This window comes from Falco rusticolus, chromosome 6 (assembly GCF_015220075.1).
Source record: "Falco rusticolus isolate bFalRus1 chromosome 6, bFalRus1.pri, whole genome shotgun sequence".
NCBI lineage: Eukaryota > Metazoa > Chordata > Aves > Falconiformes > Falconidae > Falco > Falco rusticolus.
Window position 1 is genome coordinate 34891501 of NC_051192.1, and position 27387 is coordinate 34918887.

Below are 27387 nucleotides of genomic sequence, written 5' to 3' on the forward strand. Positions count from 1 at the left end.
ATGGAGGCAAAACTTACCATCTTTTTTGCATCAGTTACCTTATTTTGAGAGTGCTGATGGGGAAAAATTAAGGTCACTTCCTATTTGGACTATTGATGTGAGTTCTATCTTTGCACATATCTTACTTGCTAGTTTTACTCTGAGGTATTTCATGCAGTAAAGGCAATGAATGTAAATGCAGCCCTCAGTAATGAACGTTATGTTACACTGCCCTATAAACACCCCAAGGAACAGATTATCACTCAAAGCCATAATTTGCTTATGATGCTTTTGCTCTTGCCTCAGGTAATGTTGGTGGTGGGTATGGAAATAACCATGCACCAGTTCTGCTCCTCCAAGCAATTAGGTGTCCTTTACCACATAACTACTTATCACTTACATACCTGAATCTGTATTTGCCAACAATCAGTTGTTCGCTTAATGCTTTAAGAGAAAGACCACTTTTGGAACCATTTCCAAAACCAAAGTACTTTTAATTTAATAAAACCTGCAGAGAATCCCAGTTTCCTGTGAAGAAGCACACCGTTGATGTCCTCACAAGGCAGAATACATGTAATCTGAAAAAAGGGAGTAGAATGGGAAAAAGAAACTGGAACCTTTCTTTCCCTTTAAGAAAAGTCTATTTACAGCAGCAGAAATTTCAGGAGGTTGGCTCAGGTTGGTGGAAGAAGTTAAATACACTGCAGGTTCCCTGTGTAGAGGGCTCAGAGGCAGTCAGGTGGCTTCTTGCATGAGACAGTGTGGGCCCAGAAATTGTACAGCATTACTCCCGCAGCTACATCATGTGAGTACACCATCTCAGAAGTCTTTGCACTTCTGCAGTTGTTGCAGTTACTTCAATGTCAGCTAACCTGTGTTGCGTTGCTCCTGATTTTGGTTTCTGTGTTTACCCTACCTTTCCTGCCCCAGTGTGTCTGCGGATAACTGAGAGTTCGCTGCCGCGTAAAGTCTTTGTTGGAATGATCCTAACTCTTTTAGGGTCTGCTCTGCAGGTGTTAAATAAAGGGATAACTTTTCCTCTCCTTTATTTTTTCTGTCTCATGTGAAGCCTGTCAGTGTTCACATTTTGGTAATAACTGTGATCCCATCAGCGGCCGCTGCATCTGCCCTCCCAATACTGTTGGAGAGATGTGTGACAAATGTGCACCGAATTACTGGAACTATGACATTGTCAGTGGCTGCAAGGTGAGTGGATCCTGTTTTGTCTGTGTGTGTTACTTGTTTCCCTTGGGGTAAATACAGTAATTTATAGCTGGAACAGAATTTTAGGTTTAATAATCATGGTTTGTCTCTGCATTGCAAGTTTTGGTGTCAGACTGGTGTAGACGTTGGCAATCTGTTACTGATCGCTACAGACCCTCTGTCTTGGGTATGCAGCCTATAACACCAAACACCTTGTTTGTACTGCTGTCACACTGACTCAGTGTCCTGCTTGAGCTTGGTTTCTTTTGTTATAGTTGATTACCACAGTATTGTACAATGTATATAGATGTGTAGTTACTGGCAATTAACGGTGCCTTTGTATAACAAATTTACTTCGGCTGTAATTGTAATACCACTAGGAATTTGTACTTGAAGTTTACTTGAGAAGAGCTTCAACCTGTGCATAAGAGACACTGAACAGAGAACAAGAGAAACAGCCATCTTAGCTGTAAAATGCACTTTTTTTCCTGTGTTCATAAAAGGCAAATAAACCTTCTCATTAGCCCTTAAATCCTTCTTATTCTAATGTTTGACACGCAGTTTAAAAATTCTGAAGGGAAAAAGGAAGAAGAAATAGGGGAAAAATGGTAGCACATCAAAGAATGTCATGAAAGCTGTTGTTAATGTCCCACTCTTGAGTTAAGGGGAGCAGTATTCAGTTCAGGTTGAAAACTGGTGACAGTGAATATTGTGCGAAGTTCACATGCCTTCTCCTCTCTGCTGTTCTCATTGATAAGGGATTTATAGTACTGCTTCCAATACTCCAGAGAAGCGTCTTGTCTAAACATGGTCATACACCATTAGTGCTCTTTCTTAAAAGGCTGTCTGTCATGTAGCTCAGGCTGCAAACTAATTATCAAGAATGATTTCAGGTTTGTATGTATGGAAAACTCCTCTTGTGAAACCTCTGCTGTGCTGCTGTGTATAGACTCTTGGCTTCTGAAACCAGCCTAATGAAGCTGAAGACCTCTGAGCTCTGGAGTATATTCTCTGATTGTCTTTTATGTGAGTGCATTAGTATGACAGTTCCATGGCACCATCTAAATTAGTAATGATCTATCAGCCCACATCTCTCAGTATGTTGTAGCTAATTTCTGCAAAGTAAGATGGGAATCTCCTGCTTGCACTCTTTGTAGATTTCCAGGGCTGTTGTAACTCAAGGGGTTAGAGGGTATTGCATAAAACAGCTCACTCACAAAACAAGCGTAACATCTGATTGTAATTTAGGTTTTGATATTGCACACCAAGCTATTTCAGTGTATGGTGAGCAATTTGCTTTCTAAGCTTTACATTTGAATGTATCTTTGTTGAATAAGGATCTTTCTAGCAGTCTAACATTTAACCAGAAGTTAAATAGTTTCTCTGGCATTTAGTAAGGATTGAAGTTGAATATTTTAATTGAAATTTTTGAAATTGAATTTTGACATTTGAAATTGAAAATTTGAATGTTTCTTGTATATAATTGCCTTCTTTATAAATGGTCTTTTCAGGTCAGGCAAAAGGTGCTGTTAGTATTCAGGTAATAAAGAGTTTGGCTCAGAAACTGAATCCACATTTTCATCCTCTCTTTTTCGGTTTTGTGTCCTTAATTTTAGCAAGTCTATCCATGTCAGTTACTGTCATAAACTATGCTACTGGTACTGAGTTTGCTTCTGCCAGCTGAACTTCTCCATATGAGATTCTGGTTATGCCAGTGATCACAGCAAATATCCTGAGCTAACTCTGCAGTACAGTCACAGTAATAGCACTGAGGAGTTCTTCTGTTCTTTGGAAGCCTGCAGATTTCCCTGCTACTTATTTCTGTATTCAATATCTAGACCCCCTGGCAAGTCACCTATTTCTTATTCATACCTGCCTGTGCAAGTCTCATTCTGTGAGCAAGTTTACTTCCCAGTACACCACATGACTACATCTCTATCCCTTACATGCAAATTACTGTCACCTGAGTCCTGTTTGTACAAAGAAGATGGGGTTGCCTGTCTGATGGATGAGTAAAAAACACTGAACTAGATTCCACTGGGACCACTGCTGCTGAGCAATTCCAGGTTTAGCAAAGGGTCTGAACATGCCCTGCAGATTTACATAGAAAGCACTTTTTAGAGAGCACTTTACAGTTTTTAAGTCAGTTTTGTCTGCAAAGTATCCCAGTGTCCTTGACCCTTTTAGATTTGTTTGATTTTATTGCCTAACTTACCAGTGATGAGTAATATCTGTTAAAAGAGAAAACAGTGTTGTAAATGTATTTAATGTAATCACTTAACCCTTATTGAATAAAGATAAACGCCTAGTCTTGTAATTCAGATATGTTACCTTTGGACAGTGGAAATTCACTGCTGTACTCTATTTATAGATATTTGAAAGAACTGAGTTGCTTTTTTGTTGGTGTTTTGCGTGGTTTTGTTTTGTTTTTTGTTTTTTGTTTTAACAGAAGCACAACTGCAATTTTTTCCTTGTTTCTCTCCTTTTTTAGCCCTGTGACTGCAGCCTTGTTGGAGCCCTAAGTTCTCAGTGTGACTTAAGGACAGGCTGTTGCTTCTGCCGCCCTGAATTCTCTGGGGATAAATGCACTGAGTGCAGGTTGGGTTACTGGAATTACCCACAATGTGTTGCTTGTCAGTGTTTCCTGGCAGGGACTGATCCACAGAGCTGTGATACAGACCTGGGGAAGTGCTCATGCATTGATCATACTGGCCAATGTAGCTGCAAGGTAGGACAATGAAGGTTGTAAGCTGATCTTATAGCTGCTGAGAAGTTTATTCCAGAATTCATTGACATATGTACTTGTCTGTAGATACAAACAAATGCTGTTGGTTTTCATAGTGCATTTGCTAACTCCTGTGGGAGGAGCCTAACATAAAGAAAGACTTAAGTGATTATCAGTTGCTTTTTCACACACTAACGCTTGCCAGGACAGCATCCTCTTAGCCTCTCTTCTCACTTTGTATTTCTTCCTGTTCTTACAGAACTGTTTCCAATTTAAACCCATTCAATACAATTCTTGTTCAGATATCCAGCAAATTAAAAGCAAACACATCACAAATAACAGTATGCCACGGTGCTATTTCTTTATAGTACATTGACTTAGAAAGAGTCAATACTGATAATTTTATAAGTAAAATTCACTGCAGTAGTATCTGTTCTTCTGAATCGGCTGCATCCTATTCAGGATCGCTAAAGCAGAGTTTTGGCATCATCACCCACATCTTGGAAGTACAACACACTTAGGTGGTTTGAAAATTGACTGGATTTCTGGGGTTAAAAGGCAATAATCGGTGGTTTGACATGCAGTTGGTAGCCAACAAGCAGAGTACGTCGGAGCCAATACCTTCATCAGTGACACAGATGACACAATTCACCATCAGCAGATTTGGGAAGGAGGTAGAGATTGACATGATGAACGGTAGAACTACAATCTAGAGGGTCCTTGAAAAGCTTGATGATTGGGAAAATAGAAAGTTCATGAACTGGAGTGGAATAACCTCCAGAATCAGTACAGTTTGGAAGAAAAAAGGCTGAGTGGTAATTCTTCTGAAAAACACATACAGGCTTTGGGGAATGGCAAACTAAATATACGCCAACCATGTACTCACATTGTAAATAAGGCAAACTGCCTACTGAGCTGGATACATTGATCATGCTGGCCAATGCAGCTACAAGGTGGGAGGACATCATGAAGAGCACGACCAGCAGAGGAAAGTCTTTATCATCCTCTACTCAGTGCTGGTAAGACTGCACTTGGAAAAGGTGTCCAGTTTTAGGATCTGATTCAAGAGTATTGTTCAGAAACGAGAGGATCCAGAGAAGGGCTGCAAAGAGACTTAGAGCAGATGATCTGTAAGGATATACTGAGAGAGTTGGACTCTCTTAATCTGCAAAAAATAGAAGTTAAGAAAAATGCAATTGCAGCCAATAGCCACTTCAAAGAGTAGTTGACAAAGTCATTTCTGATATTCTGATAGTAGCAAAAAATGTGACAAGGGACAATAGCTGCAAATGGGAGCTTTGGAATTTTGGGGTGGACGTTAGGGGAAAAAAAATCACTAGGAGGGTTATGCATCACTGGAACAGATTATCTAGAAAGTTGTGAAATCCCCATTCCTGGAGCTTTTCAAGAATTAGCTAGAAAGAGGCATGGGAAACCCGATCTAGTATTAATGATAGTACCCCTTCAAGAAGGAGGTTTTTAAAAGTGACCTCTGCAGATTCTGTCTGTGATTTTGATTTGTTCTTCTTCTTTAGGGGCTGTATTGACACAAAGAGCTAGTAAAATGGAAGGATTAATTTAAATGATTGAATTGCTAGGTAATTCTTCTGTTAAATAGGTACCAGTCACTTCATTCTGAGTTTAAAGGATAAGCTCAATGGAGGAACTGTAGAATAAATTAGATTGGAAGGGACCTATGGAGGTCATCTAGTCCAGCACCTTGTTTGAAAGACGTTGCTGAAACAGTACATCCAAGGGTTGGGATTTCACAACCTCCTTGTGCAAACTCCTTGACCACCCTCCTGTTTTTCTGGTGTATTTGAACAGAAAACATTATGTTCCATTTTCCAAATACTGATTCATTTGGTGGTGAGACCATAAGAAAAATGAAGTGAGTTGATCACATGGGCCATAGTAGTAAAACTCAGTGTTGTTTGTCCTATGTCATCCTCTGAAATGCAAAAATAGAAGTATCTCAATTCTTTCAAGCTCCCCTGATAAACTATGTGCTCCAACCCCTCTAACCATCTCGGTGCCCATTTTCTGGATTAGGTCCAGTATATTCAATGTCTTTGTTGTAGCTCTTGTAAGCACTAAATAGAAAGAATAGGGGTTTATGGCATTTTTAAATGGAAATGTTTCTTTGTTGGTTCTGTTAAGGCTGATACAGTTGTTTCTGTGAGTGCAAATTAACAGTATATATTTAGCTGATGATTAACGATGACTGCAGTTGACATGAAGCAAAATGCAAAGCAAGTAAAATTCACCATTTATGACAGAAAATGGACAAATAATACTGAATTAAGTCAGCAGATTTTTTTTTCCAAAATTTAAATCTAATGTTGCATTTAAATCTAGAGTTGGTTAACCTTTTGTGTAACCTTTTTGAAAGAAAAGGTATTGAAAAAGCTAGACTTCTATAAAATGGTAGCTATTCCCATTTAAACCTGCTGTTAGAGCTGTAGAATTGAGCTTTCAAAGGCTCAGGAGCCCCTTTGTCAGCCCTGACAAAACCCACCAAAATCTAAGCTAAATACAGTGTAGGCACATTTGCTAATATAGTTACATATGGAAATGAGGGTTAAAAATGGTAAATCCTCGGGTGTAATGATTTCCTGTATAAGCTTTAGAAAGTTGCATTTGTTTTTAAATTGGCTTCTTGACATTACTCTCAAGAGAAAGAAAGAAAAAAAAAATAGGAGGCAAGAAAAAACAACCAGTGCTTTTATTTTGCTGGTTTTTTGTTTTGTTTTGTTTTGTTTTTTTCCAAAAACCCCATGGTCTTAGTATGAAAATGGTTTTTAAAGGCTATGCATAAATTATTATATATTTGTCCCTATCTGGTATAGCTTTTTATTTGGACTAATTGAAAAATGAAAATATAAGCATTGACATTACAACAGTGAAATATTTCAGCCTTGTTAATACTATTCAATGATGTGGAGAACAATCATGAAGAGGAGAAAGCTTTTCTCTACAATATTACCATTTAAGATGTTTCTCAGCAAGAACATTTAGTACTATACCTTAAAACATTCTAACTTGTCAAAGGTAATTTCTGTTAAACAAAAGGTTTGATTAACCATGGCAATTTCAGGACATAGTTTTTCTTATCAGTCAGTTATTGAACATGTCAAGCCCAAAGTGGCATTTGATTTTTTTTTTTTTTCCTGTGCTTACTACAGCTGGCAGAATGAAGCCAGCATCTGTTGCTCAGAGCTCCTCAGTGGACACAAATGCAAATGCCCCAGTTACATTCATTGTATAAGTTTGCATACACACATGATAAGAAGCTGGAAATTTCCTTGAATATTTCTTTACTTATTATTTCTTTCTGCACCCTGTTATTATCATTACTGTATGACTTCCTTGTTCTCATTACTACCTTGAAATGAAACGTGTCTTTTTTAAAAAAAAAAAAAAATTTACATGTTCTCTCTCTTCCAGGTTAATGTGGAAGGTGTCCACTGTGACAGGTGCAAGTCTGGTACATTTGGTCTCTCTGCCAGAAACCCACTTGGCTGCAGCAGTTGCTATTGCTTTGGCCTCACTAAACAGTGCAGTGAGGCAAGGGGGCTGATTCGCATGTGGGTGAGTAGGAAACTGCTGAGCCATGTAATGCGATAATGTTGTTTCCTGCTGGCATCTTTTAGTCAGGCACTGAGAGGTAGCTAGAAAATGGGCAAACATTTAAGCAATCATTTTCCTCTTTATGCTTTGAGAAGTGGAGACAGCGGTATGTTCCATTAGACAATCAGTGTCAAGATGTTAAAAGTAAATAAGTAGATAAGAAAACCAGCGATAGTATAGCTGACGTCAAGCCAAAGTAAAGCTATTAAAATTCAGGAAAGGGCAAGTCAGTTGTGTGGGGAAATTTATATTCAAGGGTCACAGGTGCTTGTTGTCCAGCACAGATTTCCCATGGTTCAATTAATCTGTTTATTTTCATTGCTACAGTTTGTGTGTTGGGTTTGAGGTTTTTTCTTGGGAAGGGGGGGGGGGGGGAAGCTTATTAAAGGTCTATTTGAATACAAGAATTGGAGGGTATAATCCACCAGAGCAAACAAAGAGTTCTCCACCTTTTTTTGGAAGAGGGCCGTGAGACCTCTGCTGAACTGACAAGTAAGGCCGACCGGATATCTCCATTTATCTGTACAATGACCACAAAACACACATTAAGACCATTGCTGTCTATCACTGCTGTTCCAGCTCCTCAGTTACATTCTGGAGGAGCTATTTCTAATGGAAAATGACTATTCAGTCCCCATGTTTGGTCAGTCATATATCTGCTAGAAAGCATGTCAACCATAGAGGGAATGTCTGCCTAATGCAAATCAGCCACAGTCCCTGACTTGTCATGCACAGGCATCAGTTGGATGAGGATACTTTAGGCTGAAATCATACTAAAGAGTTCATATCTCTTGGTTAAAGTAATATGAATAGCACCCATTCTCCCCTTCATTGTTAAGTCCAATAGCACTTCTTTCCCTTCCCAGTGGATGAAGTGATTTATCATGATCTGACTCATCTTTTTCTCATTCAGTTTTGCCCATCGTATGCTGGTAAGCTGGAGATGAAAGGCTGTAAAAGGCTGACAAGTTCTAAAATTTAATCAAGTTCCATGACAGCAACAGTTCTGGAAAATTGTGCTTTGACCTTTGTGGCAGCACAAAGCAGAAACATAATTTAAACCTCCCGATTGATTATTTTTTATCTCTTGATTAATTTCTTTTCATATTTATGCTTGTATCTAAATACTGTATGTCCACATCACATCTAGTTTGTGATATTCTGATCTATTTCAGAATTGATTCGGAGCTGTAAACTGAGTGAGCCTGGGTTCTGCCAGCTGCTAATGGCTATTTCAGATACTCTTAGGTGCTTCAAATGGCATTAGACTTGTTTAAACAAGCAAATCCTGTCTTATATGACAATATAGCGAGACTGATCTGAAATTCAAATGTTGACCACTTCCTTGGTGTCTAAAGTAGTAAACACTAAAATATGGTTATGATATGAACTCAGGAAATCTTACTGAGGACTGGCAATGTTAGAATGCTTCTATGTCTGATCAGTCTGTAGATGCTGCTGTAAATGGAAATACCAAGATGCTTAAAGTACAGTACAGGACTTGCTTGATTCCTCATTACCTGATCCCTATCTTGTGAACAGCATGTTGATGGGATGACTGTTAGAGATATGTCTCTGCATTTGTTTTCTTTGTTTTCCTTACTGTTTGTGAGAAAGCAATTTTGATACCAGTCCTTTGCATTTGTTTCACACGCTTCCTGTGATACTTTCATCTGCACAGAATTATTAAGACTCTTATTACAGACTTTGATCACAATAATGATTTCTGTATAATGCTATTGAGACTTTTTCAACAAGGCTAAGAAAATTACAAGTATCTAAGTGGCATTCTTATATTTTTCATTAAATCTGAATTTAGAGTTACAGAAACCCTGAGCCTTCACTCTGCATGTTGCCTGGAGAACACTTAGCTTGAATATTGCGTAAAAGTACCAAGGGATCAGGCACTGTGTTCTACAGCCCCAGTGATATATAAGTGTTGGTGAGAAGTATGCTTCTTCACAAGCTACATTTCTTACAGTCCAAACAGAAGAGGCCTAACACTGAAATGGCACTATGAAAATCACTTCAATAAAATTCAGGGGATGACTTGCTACTGAAACTATTTTAACCAACGCTAGTACATTCTTTGTTAACATGAGGACAAGGTGGAAAAGGCTTGAGGGGGAAGTCATTATTATCACTGTTTATATCTGAAGGAGTAGTAAGACTGTTTTGTGACAAATTGCTCATGATGTGAAATGAAATTACCTAGAAATAATTTTTTGAAGAGTTAGAATTTAAAAACTTAACGCTTCATGGGGAAAAATACTTGATTTTCTTCTCAATTTTTTGAATATACATAGGTGACCTTGAAGCCAGAGCAAATGATTCTGCCACTGGTGGATGAAAAGCTTCAGCACAGCACTCTTTCAGGAATAGCATTCCAGCCTCCTGAAATAGTAGCAAATATAGAACAGGTGATGCAGGATCTTCGGTCAGAACCTCTTTACTGGAGGCTTCCAGAGCAGTTTGAAGGACGAAAGGTAAATTTCGCTGAATACTGACGTGGATTTTTTTTTTTCTTTCAGTCTTATATTAGTATTTTGCAATGCCTTTTTTCCTTCCCAGTAGGCATGTCATTACACAGTGGAAAGTACTTTAGAAAAAAACAAATGCCATGCCCTTATTAAAAATTATTTGCTCTGTTATTATGAAAATTCATGTCTGCAACATAAGCACTATTTTAAAATAGATGTTTACAGACAATAACATGTAATATTTTTCCACAGAATAGATCTTCTCATAAAAATATTTTTAAAATGAAGCTGCATTAATACATATAATAATATATGTATAATAAATATATTAAATATAACTCTTTTGTAACTTTTTGTTTCTCTCCATTTTAAACCAAAAACGCCTGATCTTTGTAAGTTACACAGGAGAAAATGATTGAAAAACTCCTCCTTCTGGATATTTTTATACACCTCAGTGACGATTTATTTTGTACTTTTGATATTTCTTCATTTGGCTTGGCAAAGTTTACATGTTTCTTTCTCTAAACACAAACTTTGGGGAGCACCAAGGCACGTAAAAAGAAATAGGTAGCTTTTTTTTTAGTGTTTTAGTGTAGTACAATAACAAATTTCTGATGGGCATTTTTGAATACAGCCCTTGTCCCCAGACAGTTCCACAGGCATGTATTGCTATTTTCTACCATGCTCATGTTCATCAGACTGTGCACAGGTGCAGAGTGTATCTAGCTCCTGCATATGCCCAGGAATTTATTTTTAGCAAACTGAAAATGAAATTTCTTTTTGTACTTTGTGTTTACTTTGTTAGCTGACTGCTTATGGAGGGAAACTGAAATATGCAATCTACTTTGAAGCACGAGAAGAGACAGGTTTTGCTACTTACTACCCGCAAGTCATCATAAGAGGTGGGCCTCCCACCCATACAAGAATTATTGTCCGGCATATGGCTGCCCCTCTGATTGGGCAGCTGACGAGGCATGAGATAGAGATGACAGAGGTAACATTTCCATCTGCTTTTTTTCCCGGAAATTAGGCACCTGGTTATTTTTAATACTGTTAATAATATGAGTTTGTATTACTTTCAGCATGAATGGGAATATTATGGTGACGACCAGAAAGTCAGAAACACAGTGCCCTGGGAATATTATCATGATGACCCAGGTATCAACAGGACGGTGTCCCAGGCAGATTTCGCCTGGAAGCGTTATGGAGATGACTCAAGACCAAGTAGAGCTGTTTCCCGGGAAGACTTCCTGAATGTGTTGTATGATGTTCATTACATTCTCATTAAGGCTACTCATGGTAATATCATGAGGCAGAGCAGGTAAGTGTTTCATGCAGTGGTCTGAAAGAGTGCAGTAGTCATGGACAGTCTGATAGAATTCCCAGCTATTCCCAGAAAAAATTTTATTCATAACATCAGTTCTAAGCAGTTGCTGAGAAGAACAGAAGGAGTTAGCATTCAGCGTAGCAGAAGATGCAGGACAGGGAAATTTTATTCAATAGAAAATTTAAATCACAATAGGCAAATGAAATCTTTATTTTCAGAATCCTAAACAGAAAACACATGTCAGCACACACATCCTGAAGCAAACCCAGTATATTTTTTTTAAAAAATGTCTACTTTATGAAAACATGATGCTGTAATTAATTATAAATGTTAGCATATGGAGGAATTTTCTCTTGCAAGTGGGAAATGAGGTAAAGAGTCAAAGATGAAACAGTACTTCTTCAATGAAATGTTACTTAATTCAGTATATTTGGGGAAGAGATATTCAATATTTTCTGTTTGATTTATTCATTAATAAGTTAGACAATGAAAGATAGCACTTGCTAAATTTGAAGTGGACATCAGATAGCAGGATGAGAGTAATAATACAAAAATCTGCTGCAATCTAAAGGTCAACTATACAATTTTACACTTCAAAAGGGTTAGTCAATTGAACAAACAAAGAACAACTGTTTAGTTACCTGTTCTTCAAAGAGGGGTCTGTTGTTTACAACATGTCACCAGGTGAACATGATTCAGTAATTATATTCTTGTTGAGAAATACTAATATTCTAGCAGCATAAAGCTGTATAAAGACATATGGCCTGCAAACCCAACACTAGTAAAGCCTAAGCATCAAGTTCTGGATACTGGAATTCAAGAAAAAAATATTAAAGTGTTCAGAAGATAACAGTGAACATCATGACAGGTTAGAAAATGTGACCTGTGAGAGAAGATGTAAAGAACCAGATTTATTTAGAAACTAGTAATTGCCTTAAGATGTATAAAAATTCACAAAGAGAATGAAAAGAATCCGTTTTCTGTTGCCATGGTGGGTAAGTTAAAAAAGAAATGAGCTTAAACTTCATCAGGAAAGGTTCACATTAGACATGAGAGAAAAATTCCTGGGGGTAAAGAAGTTCTGAAATAGATTACATAGCCTATTCCTTAAAAGTTTTTAATAATGAATTCACAATATACTTTGCAAGCAAAATTTATTAGCAAGGACATAGGAATAAATGGAGATAAACTCCAAAGGTCTCCAGAGGTCCTTTTTATGATTCTGCCATAGAAGTGATAGGCTAAAATTATTTCTAGGTTACATATAGGTCTGTAAGAGTGTGACCTTTAGAGTTTGAGCGTGAATAGTAGGGACAGATACCATGCAACTTTGCAGCATTGTGTCACAGAAAACATAGTCGTTGCTGCTATTGTCTCTATTTATAGTATATCTTTTACAGCAAAGTATTCATCCAGCTTACACTGGCTAGATGCTAAATATTAACAACAGATGCCATAAATGTTTTAAATTGGTTTCATTTATTTTTACATAGTCCATTTAGGATATTTTATTACAAGCAAAGGAAATTCTGGTGGAAAGAGTTATGAAAGGAACTCCAAAGAAACATGGAAAATTTGAGAAGCACATCCATGTTTTGTGTCTGTTTCTCCCTTCCCTTTATGCACTACAGATCCTAGTTCAGCTATGGAAGCAAAAATTGAATACTATCTCAACTCAAGCATCATAAGCAAAGTTATGAAAACAAACCTCCATTTTCATGATTTTGTTCTGAGATGCATATGACACTTGTGACTGGACTAGGCCGGCGTTGTAATGCACCACCATTTTATCATGGCTACCTGGTAACGAGGCACGGAACAGAACAGAGGAGGACTTTATAGTTGCAGGGCAGGTTTGCAAGGTGGCACTTAAACAACCAGAATGTATTTTTACAGCATTGCGTTTCAGCATGTGACATTTTATATGACAGCAGGACTTTGCAAAGAGTTCATCTGGTCTTTGTGGTAACTCTCCATCTGAAGTCATAACCTTGCATATAATACTGTAGTTGATTTTGGAGGTGGTTACAAGAGATTTTTATGATCTGTCTGGTTACATAAGCAGCATTCATCATGCAGCATCTGAAACTTTAAGTAGAAAATAAAGAGCAGGAATACATCATTATTTTTTTTCAAGTTAGCACCTTGAATGATTTCAGAGGAAGGTTTGTTTAAGACCACAAAATAAATCCCACAATATGCTTTTAAAGTTTAGCGGAATATTAGCTTGCATAAGAATTGAAGGCTTTTATTAAAAATAGGCTGATACCCTCTAAAGGAAAATGTTTATGCTCAACTTTAAACGTATGTTTGAATCAAGTGACTTACAAGAAAACATTTGTTCAACTAGAGTGTGTTGTGCTCTCTAAATAAGGGCCCTGTTCTAAACTAGTAAAGCTTCTCTTTCTACCTGACTCTGCATAGTAGAAAAGTATAAAGCAAAAGAAACTGTGGACAGGAGGAAGAAAATATTATATATTAAGTATTTTTAATTTTTTATAAGGTTTTTAATAGTGCTTTAATTTCAGTTGCAGAGTTTATAAGCTGTAGATAAGTCATAAACTAGAGGAAAATAAAGTCAAAGCAGTGGCAGCAGTTGGAAACATAAAAATAGCCTAGTTCTAGTGTTAGCGCTATATTAGCTATATAGTTTAGCAGCAATGCTAACGTTATTTCTGCTTCAAAGCTGCAGCATTACTAGTGATTTAGGGGTTTCTGCTCAGAATCCGAAGCTAAACATTTTTCTCCTGTATTGTTCGTTTTCTTGCCCTCATTTTCACAGTCACCACTATAAATTGAAACATTTCTTTTATTAGATTTTGGTTTGTATTTTAGGGAACTGGGCTGTGATAATAAATTAGTTTGAATTGGAAGTATGCTTTCAATTTGACTGTGAATTATTTCAATATCCCCGACACTGATCAGGTAGCAGTTGTTGGACTGCTGCCTATTAGGCATGTTCCAAGAATCAGCCAAGCCTGGCCTTCCTTAAGTAACATTTTCACACAAATAAGAGGTCCCAGAGTATATTATTATGTAAATACGGCTTTCTGACAGTAGTTTTTTTCTGAAGCATACAGACCATTGTCTCAGCCTTGAAGGTGGTAGGGAGTCACATATCGTTTTGTTTTCATGTTGAATGTACGGAATTTTCAATGTAAGCTTACATTGATATATCAGATCTTGAATGGTTTTGCGCTCTATTTTCAGTCTTCTGTTTTTACCTGTCTTTGTTTGCTTGGGGATTTTTTGTTCAGTTTCCCTCCTCCACTGAACCCCTTTCTTCAGGTAGTCATATGAGGGTGCAGGGTTTAAGTTATTAGATGATTTGGGGATTTTGCATTGACACAAGGTATCAAGAGGTATGGGTCTGTTCACCTATGCTCAGTCACAAAAGCGTCGTCTAGTTTCGCAGTGGGTGTTTGCTTTTCCTACAGTCACCCTGACACCGGTGTCTGTATGCCAATGTTCAGAAGAGTGTCAGTAATCAAGGCTTGGGAGTAGATGAACAGACTATGAGCATGAGGAGATGAGCGGTTCTGTGAGCTCCTCTGCATTAACCCTATGCACAGACACTTGAATAGACTCTAGTAGCATTGCTGACATTTATTCAGCTAGTTAGTCACGTGTTCTTCAACATTTTCTCTCAAGTTGGCATTATATGTGAAGCTCTAAAGCTTCCACTACTCTACCCTTTTTGTTTCTCAAAGTCAGTAAGGGATTCCAGATCATAGCATCTATTTAAATAAAGAAACCCCCAAAACAAAGTAAGCTAAAAGAACAGCATTGCAGTACATCAGAAGTAAGTGTATTTCATTAGATATTATGTTTGTTGTCTTTGTCAGTGATTTGTTCAACGCTCTTTGGTGGTGGGTCAGCATGCACGTTAGAAAGACACGGAGTGGTTGGGAGGCAAGGTTATTATTATTAATACAATCAAACAATTGTTTGGAAAGTTTGAAAGTCAGAAGCTCTACAATAAAACATATCCCTTTCTAATACTAGCAGATGCTTCTGTAGTAGGATTTCTTGTTTACTTTAAATTGTTTGTTTCTGTGTCTAAATGATCCGAATGGGTGTGGGGGGGAAGGATATTGGCTAAAGATCTTAAGATTGCTCCTAAGAAGGAAAATATCCAATATCTTTAAAGTCTGCTCTAGACCTCGTTGGTTTGCTTTAGTTGCTGAGAATAGATTTTATTTTATTTTTTTTAATAGTTGCCTCATTAAAAGCTCATTTAGTGAACAATTTTATTGCCGTACCTCTGAGAGTCATGAATGGGAACTGCATTTAATATGTGACTTCAATTTCTTAATGAGTCCCTCCACATGAAGAATCAGATATGAGCTTTTGTTAATAGTTCAGCTGAAAAGAGATTTTTTTTTAAAAAAAGAGGGAGAGCCAAGCAGGAGAGAAAAGTTATGCTATTGCCTAGAAATGGAAAAGGAGACTGGAGGTGATGGTAGCTTTGTTGTTTCCTCAGGAGAGGCAAAAATAATGCTGTTAGTTTCCTGTAGATCAAGAAGCCTACAAACAGACAAGTAAGCCTGTTTTCTCCCATGCCAGCTGACTGTGAACTACTTGGGTTTGAGTTAGTTCTTGGCTAATCTCATTAGAGATGTTTGCTCCTTTTTTTCAGAATCTCAGAGATCTCAATGGAAGTTGCCGAACGTGGCAGTGTGTCTGGAATGATTTCTCAAGCTTCCTTGATTGAGAAATGTGACTGTCCACTGGGTTATTCTGGTTTGTCTTGTGAGGTACAGTACCAACCTCACTCCAGTAAAAGTCTTTGTACCTTCTTTGGTCCATTCATTAGTACTGTGTGATAAGTAATTAGAGTGTGAACTCATTTAACTGGCAACAACTGTCCCTTTATTTAATGACTTATGTTCTTTCTCAGGTATCCCTTTCACAAGGAATTTAAGCAGGGTTTTTTTTGCTTTAGGCAAATATGCCACTGACACCATGGCAATGACTCAAATACTTAGAACACAGGAAGGAAAGCTTTACTGGGTCAGCATCTGTGGGGCTGAATTGTGTGACTGATGCTGACTGATCAAGCCTTTTTTTGGACAGATAAGGTTATAATGCATTTGCAATAGTATTACAGATTATAATTACAGGAGATTATGCTTAACAGTATTTCAGTACTGATTTCTTAAATGTTTTTATTATAATGAATAACTAAAATAACAAAATTTTAAAAGAGAAGTCATTTCAAAACCAAAACTTGAAATAATGGAATCTTTTGAACAGTTGGTCAAAAAGGCAGTTCATTGTTGAGAACCTGTAGGTTCCTCCTGTCAATCTTTCCTCTTGAAACTGTTCCAACAGTGTGCCTTTGCAGACCAATACAAATAGGATGAAAGTTGTCCATTTTACTTTCATTTTACATGCTTGACTGCCCAAAATTGCACTGAAAATGCATTAAAAATGTAGATGAGAACCATTCTGTAGTACATCTGTGCTTCATAGAAGATGTTTTCAAAGCTTTAGGAAATATCTTCCGTGCACTTTAAACTGTCAGTTTTCTGCATGCTTGTAATTTATCCAAGTGGATCTATGGACATACATTGAAAAGAGCCACTGAGTTCTGGCAGGTATCTTTCCATTTTACTCCCCCACACTTCTTCTTCCAGCGCTGGTATAGGACTCACATACAAAGATCTTGCTCAGTCCATACACAAAACCTTGCCTCCTATCAAATTTCAGTACCCCTTATATAGCGATGGGGCTGCTTGTAAAGAGGAGCAGAAATTCTGGAACATGATCCAAATATTGTATTTTGCTTTATTCTTAGAAGCAATCAAATCACTGTGTCTTGAAATAAAATAAAACAGATCTGATACGAATGGAAACTTTTGTCTTGAACCATTGGAGTTTGGTAAATTTCTAACTCATTGAACACGGGGAGAAAAGTGTTGGTCAACTAAGTGAACTCAGTGCTCCTTATACCTGCACTATATTTATTTTTTTACTTATGTAAATATTTTCATGTTGAAGGTTGTGAGCTTCAAAAGTATCCAAGTTTTATAGAGAATCACCTGACTTGTATGCTTTTGTAAAGTGTATCTTATAATAGGTACCAGGGAAACTGTTTAAAATGTAATATGTTGACTCAGAATAGAAGTTAGTGGTTTTGAATGTCTGCACTCTTGACGAGACTGGCAGTATTTCTGTGTGCAAAACACCATGTTTTCATTTTTAGAGTAGCACTAGCAATTCCAGCATCATTGTTGCAGTTCCTAGGTGGAGGTAGCAGGGAACAAGACTTCGAGTGTTCTGCAAATCCCTCAGACATCCTGACTAAGTGGGATATTTTAAAGGGTTCCCGCAAACTAGAGGTGGGAGAAAAGTTGCAGTGAATAAATGGAAATGTGCCTTGTTATCTGTGAGAACTCTGCTCCCTTCAGATGTTATACAGGATTGTGTTACATAGCAAATGAGGCAACAGGAAGAGTGAGTGCATAGGAAATGTGTGGAAGGAAGTGATTTTCTTTGCAAATTATTTTGGTAAGAGCATACACCTGAATGCGTGCGAATGCATATATGAGAAATTAACAGGCTCCAGCATTTTCTCAGAAGTGCAGATTTTTAAAAAGATGTAAATATTAAATAATTTATTTTTAAAATACTAGTTAAAATTATGACCAAATATAATAATTAAATTATTAATGAAATAAAATATGTTTACACCTCAATCCTAAAGTAACTCAGAAATTGTAAAGCTGTGCTTTGTACCATGTTTGGAGAAGGACTCTTGTGGGGATGGAGAGGGAGGAAAAAATTAGGAAATTGTAGTAAGAAATAAAATTACTTTCATTTGAGATTATTTATCTAAATTGGAATTTTTCACAAACCATGAAAAAGCAGATAGACTCTTTCTATGCTTCAGGGATCTTAATGTCGTCTAAGTCAAAATAAAAGGGGAAAAGCAGAAGTGAGTTAGATTACTTTCTTTGTGATTCTAAAGAAAATAATTGTGTTTATGCTTTTTCCATAACTTAGACTTCTGGAGGTTTTGGCAATTATTACAGAAAACTGTCAGAGTGGTGTTGTATGAATAGAATCTAGCATGTCAGCTAGTGCTTGACTGAAGAATCCTGCTTTTGATCATGAAAAGTTAGTTACTCCAGATTGTCTTTAGTTTTAGTTTGCATCTTTTTTATTGCTGTGTGAAAAGTGTATGTTTCCCATTTTTTTCAAAAAGCAGAAATTGTGGTCAACCTCATTATGACCTCATCAGACAGCCTTCATAGGCTCCTAGTACCTCTAGCTGCTGAGATTCATACATGGGACGAGTGCCTTGTCTGTATGCACTCACCCCTAATGGTCTGAACTATCAAAATGGTTCTTGTTTGTATTTTTATGCTGCCATAGCTGTGTGCTTTCTGGGAGCTATGTAGACACCTTCATGGATTTGCATAATAAGCCTGAAATAAAGATCAAGTGTTTGATTTTGCATGTGTCAACTTCGCTGGTAATTTTTGGGTTGCTCTCAGACTTTTATTGCCAAGCTGAGGTAGAGGAGGCTTAGTGATAGATAAACTTGATTTGGAGCTGGTGGTCTCAAGACACGGCAAGCCTTCAATATTTTGAATTCTGTACTTTTATGGTCTTTAAATTATATAGCTATAAACAATACAGCCATGCAGCCATTTTCTTGAATATTAACATTCGCCTTTTGCTCATTATCCATCAGGCAATATGTAGGCAGATACTAGGTTGTTAAACCTGAAAAACTCACCAAGGGTGAAGGAAACAGAATTGTCATGCTTGCTTTCCACGGTCCATGCAAAAACTTTATTTTGAAAACAAACCTTATTCTTAAGAAACGAATGATGCTTGATGCACAGTGAGAACAGTGAGGTGTTCTGCATCTGAATGAAAGGTCTCTCAAGCTGTAATATGAAAAGCCTGGTGCCGGTGGAGTGCTCCAGGGATTTTGCAGCAATGTTTCCAATTAGAGCTGGCTCTTGTTATCTGTAAAGTACTGTATACTGTTTGTAACACAGCTGGAATCCTGTCAGGTGCTTTTCACAACTTGTAAAAACTGATGATTGGAAAGGGGAGCTTGCAATGCTCCCCATACCCAGTCCACTCTGTAATGATCTGTTTTCTTCTGCATCTTTTTTACTGCAGTCATGCTCTCCAGGATTTTATAGGCTTCCATCTCCATCTGCGGGAAGGATACCTGCTCAGTCCTTAGGCACCTGCGTTGTATGTCAATGTCATGGACACAGTACTATGTGTGACCCTGAAACATCAGTTTGTCAGGTATTACATTTCTGAAGTTATGCACTAGGTTAATCTTAACGTACAATTTTTTAAGTTGTGTAACTAAGCTAAAAAAAGAGGACAATATTTTAATCTAATTTTGCTTAAATAACTTAAGTGTCAAAGTTCAAGGGGGCTCATAAAACAAACCATCTACCATTTTCCGTTCTGATTTTCTAGAGTTCAGATTATGTAGTGCTTTGTTTCCTCTGAATTACTATTTGTATAAAAAGAAAAACTAGGTACCTGCAAACTAAAGGGGCAATGTACCATGTGTTGTTCAATAAACACAACACTGCTTTTGTAAGTAATAATACACACAACTTGATACCGTCAGGTCATACACGATTGAATTTTAATTTATTATTCCTGCTTCAACAGCTGGAACAAAAGAAGCAAGGAAGGATGAATGGGATAAAAGATTCCATAGAATACATTTGGATAGCTACAAGCCTCCATTCTTTCTCCTTGTAAACCCATATATAACTCAGCAGGCATTTGATAGACGCTTAAAGCAAGCAGTCCCACTCCAAATCATATCAGAAAAAGAGAAATTATGAACTGAAATAAGTTTGAATCCCTGAAGCTGGGAATAAAATGTTGTCTGCTTTCTTGTAATTATCAAATACAGCTTTCATTCCATCTCTTTCCTCTGCAGAATTGTCAGCATAATACTGCTGGTCAGCACTGTGAGAGATGTGCACTGGGATTTTATGGTGTTGTCCAAGGTTCTCCGGGTGACTGTCAGCCTTGTGCTTGTCCACTATCCATTTCTAGTAACAAGTAAGTAAGTGGACTCATGATGCAGCATAACCTTTCCAGCAAGCAAGAACTTTGTTTTGGGCTCACTGTGTCTTTTTTCAGATGGCTACAGGAGAACGGCATCATGGAAGCCATACTAAAAAGTTTTGTATCTACTTTTTGTAGTTGATCTTCCTTTAAAAGTCGAAAATTGCTCCCTTGCTAGTATGTGATGAATAAATTAATAAGTGCTAGAAAATGCAGTACTCAACAGATAATGAATGTGTGTTATAAAGGTATTCTTACAAATGAAGCTAGACCAGAACTCAAGTACAATATAGTCACAAGGGAGCTGTAAAAAGTCTTATGCTCATATATTTTGTTGGTATAAATGTGTTACAGTGCCTTTCTTGCTCCACTGTGGAATTTATTGATTCCTTATTTAATGTTACATGAGTTCTAGGCAATTTGTGAAAGACAGAATAATTTAAAAGCAATATAGTTATTGCAGCGTAATTTTTATTGGTTGTTTTATGCTAATGAGCCTTGCCACGATGTCTCCACATGTGTTCCCAATAGATTGTACTTCAGCACTTGAGATTTGTTTGTTGTTTTGCTGATAATGATATTTGGCATCATACTGTAGTGCTGCTCTGAAAAGGTTTGTGTTTCATGATTGTTCTCTTGAAAGGTTGGAAGTGTTCCTTAAAATCATTTTTCTGTGTTTTGTCTGACCTTTAGGATGTTTTAGTGAGTATTTCAGCCAGTATATCTGAGAGAGGGGTTTTTTTCCTTCTTCCTTCTTCATTTTATCATTTTGGGGTGGTCTGGGGTTTAATTTGAAGGATAGAACCCCTTTCTTGAACATCGGTAGTTAAACACATCATGATCTTTCATCCACGGCAAGTGTTCTTAAGAAGAGTTCCAAACCTCATAAACACAAACTGGGAACAACCAAAACAATTATAAAAGGGTATTAAAGAAATACCCTTTATCTCAGAAAGTTACAATGTAGTTGTAACTGCCAGATTTTGACTTGTACCCTTTTTTAACGTTTTCTGTTACAACTTGATTATGTGTTCTACCTACTGGTATCAAGAAGAGACACTCAAACTGCAAAGAACAAGATCAATTGAGCTTCTCAGCTTTGCACATCAGTAAATGCACTGGAAAAAAACTTCTGTTACTAACTGGCAGTAGGAACTGCTGAAAATATAATTAAGTCCTATTTTTTTTCTGGGGCTTAAAGACCTTTGGTTCCCCAGAAACACAGATGTCAGATCGGAAATGAGCAGGACTCTTCCCCTGGGTGGCTATGGCACCCTGCTACAAGAACGTAAACATATTCTCCACACTGTGTTCCAGAAATCACTTCAGTATCTTACCTAAAAGACAGCATAAAGCACAGGAAGTGGGTGTCGCTGAAGTGCTCTACAGCTGAGAAGTGTGTGGTCTCCACATGGTATGTGTATGTTGGGTGCACATGCAAATTGCTGAGCTGCTTGAGGAAGGGAGAGCAAGCAAAGTGACAATATCTCGTGCAACCACACAGCCTGCATGGCTGAAGATTTTTTCAGGGCCTTTTGTGTCACGCTCACATTAAAGTGATCATGAGGCTTTTTTGTTCAAAAACCTTCATAACAGATAATTGAATAACACCTGGTCTGGAATTAGTAAATACACTTAATCATGCTATAGTTATCCAATTTCTTAGCGCTGTCAAGTGAGGAATCAGATCTAAGCATGTTCAGAAGCAGAACTGCTTAGGGGTTATATAGCTTAACTCAGATGTCTCTAGACGTCATGGATGGGATTTCTTCTTCCGTTAGGTGTAGCCATCAACAATTTTGGTACCTGTATAGTAAATGCAGGGATAGACAACTATACATCTCACATATGTTAAAACTGAAGAAAACCACTACTGGAAAGAGGGCAGGGGAGGTGATTTCAAATGTGTGTATATGCCTATCTGTGCATTTCCATCTTCCACTGCTGACAGAGCATGCCTTAACGTTTGGCTCAGACTACATGCCTAACTTTTAGATGGATAGGCTTAGGTGGGATAGATCCATTCCATAAAGCTACAGAACTAGGTGGAAAAGGAGGGTAGCACACCTTGGGTTTGTGTGTGTTGTGCAGTGAAAGCTCTTCAAGATACTGTTGAACAAAAAAATCTACTTAACCTGCAGCTATTTTATGTAGTTAATTATAATCTGCATGAAATGCAGATAGCTAATAAGCCATCTTGTTAGTTTATTATGTCATGACTGACATGATAATATTTGTGAATGGTATCGTGCAAATATTTTTATTCATGAAATTTTGCAAAACTCCACTAAGTTTTTTAATACTGTTTTAATATCATTTACAATCAGCAGTCAGCTTCAAACATGATGAGCTGGAAAAAAAAGAACAGAGAATGAGTTATTCCTAGGGGTGTGAATCTATTTTTATAAGGTTGAAAATCCATTTGAAAATGAATTTGTGAGTAATAGATAAATTTGTTTACTTTTTTTTTTTGCAAAGATGTAAATTTATATGCTCATTCAAGCACTATTGATTTAGTGCATTTTAAGCAAGTTGGAGTAGGTTGGTGACTGTACTGTATCAAGAAGGAGCTCTGGGCTCACCACTAACCATCTCTGTGCTTTTCTAGTTCTTCTTCCACAAAGATTTGAAAGAGATTTACAATACTGCAGCATTTTAACATTTAGTTGTGTTTCTTTTCCCCCACCTACCCTTTTTGTTTGTTTTAACTGTCTGTGAAGGCACTTCATGCACTAATATTCCAGCAACATGCTACTTCAGGTAACAGGACTGTTCAGAATTAACTGCTCACTTCAGAGCAAATTAATTCCCCTCATCACCACTGCCTGGGCCCTCTCACCACTGAGGTCTCCGGGAATTTGCCACTGACATCAGCAACAGAATAAGATCCAAGATAAACTGCCTGGTTTAAAATACCTGTGGCCATATTATCTTGCAGTACTGTCACCTTGCCTTAGTGCCCCTCATATCCATGCTTCACCAATGACTTTAAGCCATTTGGCCTGTTTATACATTGCCAGTGTTACATATGGTTTCATAAAGAGCTTAATTTTATTTATAAAAGAGCCTGGAGGAGTCCTCATAGACCCGATGCCTTTTTTTTATTTTTAACCTACTCTTTCTCCTTGTAGTATGGAACTACAGTTCCCATAGGGATGCACTGCAGTCGCTAGTTAGTCATCTATGTCATAGCTTAGTAAAAATAATCTAGTTTCTTCTATGATTAAAATATGATCCCTCTCTGATCATGAAGGAAATAGCGTTATATGTGGGGGTTTTCCTCTGTAGGCCTTTTTCTCTTCAATATATTGCTGAGGAGATAATCTGACGCTGCCTTTTTGGAAGATTCTGTGTGGCTGTAACTTCGGTTCCTTTTTCTTTATGTCTTAGCTTTGAGTAAACTCTTCCTGGCTTATCTCCTTTCATTCAAACTAAAATGAAATAAGACTGAAAAGGCTGGGTTTGTTTGCTCAGTTTTTTAATCTTTTGTTTCACCTCCTTCCCATTACTTCTTTTTCTTGATCACTGTGAGTGACAGCACCACTCACTCATGCAAGCTTAGTTGTTGACTCCATCCCCTCTGATACAGCCCTGCCAGCATTTGTCTAAATTGTGCCAGTATCACAGCAAGGCATTCACAAAATTCGTAATAGAAAAGAGGGATTTCCCACAGGTGTTTATAAACAGATAAGAAAATGCTGCCGTTTACATTGAATGGAGCTTACCTTGGGCCCTTCTGCACACCTGACTAGAGTGAAATGATACAATAGGATGGAAAAAGTTTATTTGCTTTTGTTTCAGTTTTAGCCCTTCTTGTGTTGCGGAAGGATCCGGTGATTACCGGTGCACTGCATGTCCACCTGGATATGAAGGCCAGTACTGTGAAAGGTAGGATGAATGGAAAAAGGAGAGGGACAGTGAAAGGCAGGCAAGACCTGAAGGAGGGCAATGTCCTTCAGTAACTGTAAACTTATATTTACTAATGTTTAAATACATGCCTTTAAGTTATTTCCTCTTTATATGTTGTTATAATTCAGCCATAATGCGAAATTTTTATGTACACCCACTTAAATTGATAATCAGTGTTATTTATATTGCAAATATTGTCCTAGTCTTACTTTCTGATTTGTGGGTTGTTTTTTGCCCTGGGCCTCAGGAGTTAAACTGGGAAATATGAAATTTATCTATAACTAGATCCCACGCTTGTGGTGTGTCTTGGTGTCACTCATACCCTTTGTTCTAGTGACTGTTGTGTCCTCAGGCACTGACTGTGAAAGACACATATAAACATATTAATGACCAAATTGCCAATTAATAACCTAAACAGCAGCTGTCGTCCCATCCATAGCAACGCTGTGGGATTAAGTTGATCAAAACCAGCAAGTGTCTACTATGAGATTTCACTTCTAATGCAAAACACAAGTGGCTAGTGGGGAAAACCTTTTAGTCATGGTATACTAGAAGTTTGACTGAAAACTGTTAGGAGTGTAGAATCACTTTTGCATACTCCTTCCATCCAGACTGTTCCATGTCCTGGTTAAAAGTTACTATCAGTTTGTTGGACACTTTAGAACATTTGTCCCTCTACAAATGCATGCTGAGCCATGAAGCAACAAAGATTTTATTAATGGTTCATGAATGAATGTTCATATAAATTTTGTTTACGATCTTGCCAAGTATTCATTATAGTACACTATGCATCTCAGTTGGCCAAACCTGGTTTTGTATTTGCAATGTCTAGATGCTCTTCTGGCTACACAGGAAACCCACAAGCTCCAGGAGGCTCCTGCCAAGAATGTGAGTGTGATCGATACGGTTCCCTGCCTGTCCCCTGTGACCCTGCCACTGGACAGTGCACTTGCAGGCCTGGATTCACAGGGTGGAAGTGTGTTGGCTGTGAACATCGGCATGCGCGTGATGGCATGAAATGCATTTGTACGTATACTGACGTCATTTTGGAGAGGTTTTGATTGTGTTTGTCATGTTTCAGAAATGCAACCCTGCATGTGCATCAGTCAGTTGTGTGGATTTCTTTGAAAATAATTGCCAGGTTTCTTACTACTTCGGCATTCTGATCCATTTTTTTCACGAGCCTTGAGATGCTAGGAAAACTCAATATTCTTTAATATGGTCACTGAAAATTGACAACAAAGCTTTGAAGGATTTCTTTTTGTGGGTTTTTGAAGTCTGTAGTTTTGCTAAAGGTTGTCATTGCTGTTGTGACAATATTTGCTCTTAGTGAATTTTTTACTGTTGTCCTAAATACTTAACCAGCAATTGCAATGCTCTATACCATGAGTCACACGGAAAGTTTTTACCAATGTTTGCTTGCTTATGTTGGTTCAAAAACCAGCCACTGGAATTTAAAAGACCTAAGGAATGACAGTATAATATATCCAGGAACAAATAACTTCCTTTGTTTAAAGCAGAAAACTAATAACCTAAACGAAGTTACATTTTACTTTACTGGTATCTTTGCCCTGCCTTCAGTTTTGATATGTACCAAGTGTCATGTCTTTTATTAGCGTTTGGATTTTTTTCCCATGAAATTGGATAGTGTTTGTTTTGAGCCCACATCTCATTTCCTGTGAAATTGTATGCTTATGTCTTATCAAAAATATTCAGGTAGCAAAACCTTTCTAGAAGACTAGGTCAATCCAGACTAAATAAAGCATTTTCTTGTCCTGAATCTCACCCAGCTGAGCAGGAACTGATCTTTTTGTGATCTTTTTTGTTTGGTTGGTTTTTCCTCTTGAGGCCATCATTGTTCATTTTAGAGTAGAATACAGGTATGGATCCAGTAAGTCCACATTATATAATATTTCTTAATCTGTGCATCTTTCAATATATTGGCAAGGCACAATGGGCTGGTTTCAAGGTTTTACCTGATTTTTATTTGTTACAGGACTTTAACTGGAGCTTTTTCATTTTCGGGCGGGGGTGAGGGGGTGGGGGCAGGGAGGGGTGCCTGTGTGAGGGACATGTAACATCATGGCAAGTAGATACCAAAGAAAGGTGCTTTTTTGTTGTTTGTTTGTTGTTTTTTTTTTTTTTTCCCACAGAATGCATTCAGTCTTTGCCTCAATACCCAGAGGTGTACAGCTCTACTACTAAAATTAGGTAGTACAGCTCAAAAAAATTGCAGAAATTTTAAAAGCAAATGGGAAAAATTAAGAAACCAGAAAAGTGCTTGAAGTGGCTGAATGTATCATATTAGTCAAGAATGTAATGTGTGGCTTCTTTGAGTGGTTAAAGAGGAAAACATTAGGCATGTAGGGTCAGGGACTACACAGTGCAGAACATTGTTTAACTCAATAGTTGTGATCAGCTCTCAGAGAGTGCTTGGGACTTAGTAGAACTAAGCTTCTCAACGTGACTGTTGAGTTTGGTGCTTTTGCATTACTCCTGATGCCTAGGTACAAGTCATCATTGAAAATGAATAGAGAGATTACTGTGAATGTAGACATAAATACTTTGGCATTGGTTCATTGATGAAAAGCTTAGTGTACTTAAAGGAAATAAAAGTCTAACATCCTGCAGTGTGATATAGTTTAGGACTTAATTCTGAACTATTGTATATCTTAAGCTGTTTTAAACTACAGCAAAAAGAATGCAAATAGAGTAACAAGCTACTTTGCTGAATTAACTATGCTTTGGCTCCATTTTGTGGCCTACATGTCAAGGAGAATTGTAATCACAAGTTCGGTCTGTAAGTGTTACAGCTACAGAATTTTAAAATAAGGACTGTATTTTCCAGAGTGGCATCTAAGCAAAAATGACTTAATTTTTCAACAACCTGAATACCTGTTATATTATTACCGGTATTAGCCAATGTTTTCAATCTCAGGCACTGCTTAGTATGTTTTTACTGGTCATTTACCTTACCACTGTTCTGAAAAGTCTTTTGGATATCCAGGATAACAGAGTTTCTTTGTACAAAACAACTTAAGTGCAAGTTATTCTTCGTAATGCTTTCC

At 37.5% G+C, this 27387-nt stretch overlaps 1 protein-coding gene across 2 annotated transcripts in view; it reads left to right on the forward strand.

Moving 5' to 3' along the window:
• The window catches only part of LAMA2 (laminin subunit alpha 2), a 377228-nt gene that overhangs the window by 248393 nt on the left and 101448 nt on the right, over positions 1-27387 (forward strand). For both annotated transcript variants that reach the window (XM_037392615.1, XM_037392616.1), the window contains exons 22-32: positions 1049-1185; positions 3674-3910; positions 7355-7498; positions 9844-10023; positions 10823-11011; positions 11100-11338; positions 15984-16101; positions 19487-19621; positions 20280-20404; positions 24212-24298; positions 25152-25345. In XM_037392615.1, coding sequence (XP_037248512.1) covers positions 1049-1185; positions 3674-3910; positions 7355-7498; positions 9844-10023; positions 10823-11011; positions 11100-11338; positions 15984-16101; positions 19487-19621; positions 20280-20404; positions 24212-24298; positions 25152-25345 — 1785 coding nt within the window. The remainder of the gene's footprint in view (positions 1-1048; positions 1186-3673; positions 3911-7354; positions 7499-9843; positions 10024-10822; positions 11012-11099; positions 11339-15983; positions 16102-19486; positions 19622-20279; positions 20405-24211; positions 24299-25151; positions 25346-27387) is intronic.